This window comes from Larimichthys crocea, unplaced genomic scaffold (assembly GCF_000972845.2).
Source record: "Larimichthys crocea isolate SSNF unplaced genomic scaffold, L_crocea_2.0 scaffold224, whole genome shotgun sequence".
Classification (NCBI taxonomy): Eukaryota; Metazoa; Chordata; class Actinopteri; family Sciaenidae; genus Larimichthys; species Larimichthys crocea.
The window spans coordinates 170,298-172,797 of record NW_020852976.1 but is presented as its reverse complement, the minus strand read 5'-3'; the positions used below and the strand labels follow the sequence as shown (position 1 = coordinate 172,797).

The following is a 2,500-nucleotide window of genomic DNA, read 5'->3' as shown; positions in this document are numbered from 1 at the left end:
AGTTAGCTGCATTTAGCGTGTATACAGTTAGCTGCATTAGCTCATTTAGCAGTTAGTGATTAACAGATTGCTGCATTAGCTCATTTTAACAGTTAGCTGCATCAGTATCATGTTAACAGTTGCTGCATTAGCTCCATGTTAAGCAGTTAGCTGCAATTAGCTTGGTACAGTAACTGCTTTAGCTCATTTAGCAAGTGCCGTGCATTGCTCAATGTTAGCAGGTGCTCATTAGCTCATGTTAGCAGTAGCGTGATAGCTATGTACAGTTAAGCTGCATTAGCTCATGTTAGAGAGTTAGCTGCATAAGCTCATGTTAGCAGTGCTTCTGCTACTATTAGCAGTTTGTATTAGCTATTAGCAGTTTAGCTGCATTAGCTCATGTTAAGTAGCCATAGCTCATGTTAGCAGTTAGCTGAGTAAGCTAGGTTAGCAGTTAGCTGTATAGCTATGTTTAGCAGTAGCTGCATTAGCTCGATGTGTGCAGTTGCTGCTGTAGCTCATGTTAGCTGCATTAGCTCTGTTAGCAGGTAGCGGGCATTAGCTCATGTTAACAGTTAGCTGCATGCTATGTAGCATCTAATTGCATTAAGCCATGAGCATTAGCTGCATTAGCTCATGTTAGCAGTTACTTGCATAAGCTCATGTTAGCTCAGTAGCAGTCGTTAGCTGCATTAGCCATGTGTTAGCATAGCTGCATTACTCATGTTTAACAGTTTAGCTGCATAGCTCAGGTAGCAGTACTGCATTAGCTCATAGTTAGCAGTTAGCTGCATTAGCTTAGTGTAACAGTTAGCTGCTTAGCTTATGTTAACAGTAGCTGCTACGTTGCAGCTATGTTAGCAGTGCTGCATAGCTTATTTAGTGCATTGCTATCGTAGCCGTAGCCATTAGCTTCTGTAACTTGCATTAGCTTATGTTAGCGCTGCATTAGCCTTCATGGTTTAGCAGTTAGCCTCGCTATTAGCAGTCATGCATTAGCTGATATCAGTTAGCAGTTAGCTGGCTTCAGCTCAATGTTAGCAGTTAGCTGCATTCAGCTCATGTTAGCAGGGACTGCATTAGCCTTACATTTAGCTATTATATGACTAGCATGTTAGCGTTACTGCATTAGCTTCATGTCAGTTAGCTGCATTAGCTCATGTTAGCAGTTAGCTGCACGCTCATGTTAGCAGTTAGCTGCATTAGATTTCAATGTTCGCAGTTAGCTGGCATTTAGTCAGCTGCTTAGCTGCATGTACAGTACATGCGATTAGCCATGTTAGCAGTTAGCGCATTGTATCATGTTAGCCGTTAAGCTGCATTTAGCTCTGTTAGCAGTTAGCTGCATAAGCTCAGTTAGCAGTTAGCTGCATTGCTGCATGTAAGCAGTTAGCTTGCATTAGCTCTGTTAACAGTTAGGCTGCATGTAGCTATGTTAAACAGTTAGCATGCATAGCTCATGTTAGCATTAGCTGCATTAGCTCATGTTAACAGTTGCGCATTAGCTTTGTATGTTAGCTTATAACCTGTCACCATTCTCCCGTCTCCTCCTCCTTCTCTCCTCCTCCTTCTCTCCGTCGGAGTGGTAGGAGTCAAGGTCCTGATAGGCGTTGCCCGCCCGCTGCAGCCGACACGCTTTCGTTTCCTCTTCTGCCCCTAGAGAGGACGAGGGCGGGGTTAACATCAAAGCATGGTGGGATGTAAACATGAAGCGGAAACACTCAACCTCACTTTCCTTGTTGTCGTCTTTCTCCTGCCCCGCCTCCTCCGCCTCCCTCCTCGATCTTTCTTCTCCTCCTCGTCCTCCTCCTCGACTTTTCTCGTCCCGTACTGCTGGGGCTTCGCCTCACAGCCTGACCAGCGAACAACAACCACGCCTGGGTTCCGGTACTGCGTCGGTCTCGACCATCAACCCTTACAGTTGATCCTCCTCAGCGGATCCGTCTCTGACCTTGTCCAGATCTTTGTTTGGCCCGTCTCGCTGCTTCGCTGCTCGTCGTTGGTTCGATCTGGTCTGACCGCGCGCGGTTCCATCTGCCAGGGATTAGACTCATTGTCACCCGAAGCCCAGATACGCATCCCCGCACGGGCGATTGCAGAGCAGTCGGGTAACTGCGGAGGAACCCTCGCTACCAGGCAAAGTCGAACGCGTACAGAACCTCCGCTAAGGCCCTTACACATGGTCTCGACGCGACACAAGTAGTCTGGAGGACCGGTACAGGACCCTCAGAGCCCGTCGTCTCTCTACTGGTCCGTAATGATCGCCCCAGCCGACACGTTGGTCCAGCCAGTTGTTGGTCCCAGCAGGAAGAGGGAAAGACGCCGCCGGGTGTTTTAAGGCGGCCATAGACTCGCCTTCCTCGCCGTGCATGTCATCGGGGTGGGTACGTTGCGCGGAAACCACTCCTGGCATTTGGCCTGGAGGAAGAAGTCCTGCAGCTGCTGCCGCCTGAAGTCCAGTTTTGTACTGCATTGTAGCGGCTGTCACTGCACTCCGTCTCGTCAACGCGTCCTCCATGTT

The 2,500-nt window shown here is 48.5% G+C and overlaps 1 protein-coding gene across 1 annotated transcript in view; it reads right to left on the bottom strand.

The window, feature by feature from the left end:
• The window catches only part of LOC104939840 (serrate RNA effector molecule homolog), a 17,823-nt gene that overhangs the window by 5,107 nt on the left and 10,216 nt on the right, over positions 1 to 2,500 (bottom strand). The window contains exons 15-16 of the mRNA XM_027275859.1: positions 1,899 to 2,163; positions 1,513 to 1,635 (exon numbers count right to left, since the gene is read on the bottom strand). Coding sequence (XP_027131660.1) covers positions 1,513 to 1,635; positions 1,899 to 2,163 — 388 coding nt within the window. The remainder of the gene's footprint in view (positions 1 to 1,512; positions 1,636 to 1,898; positions 2,164 to 2,500) is intronic.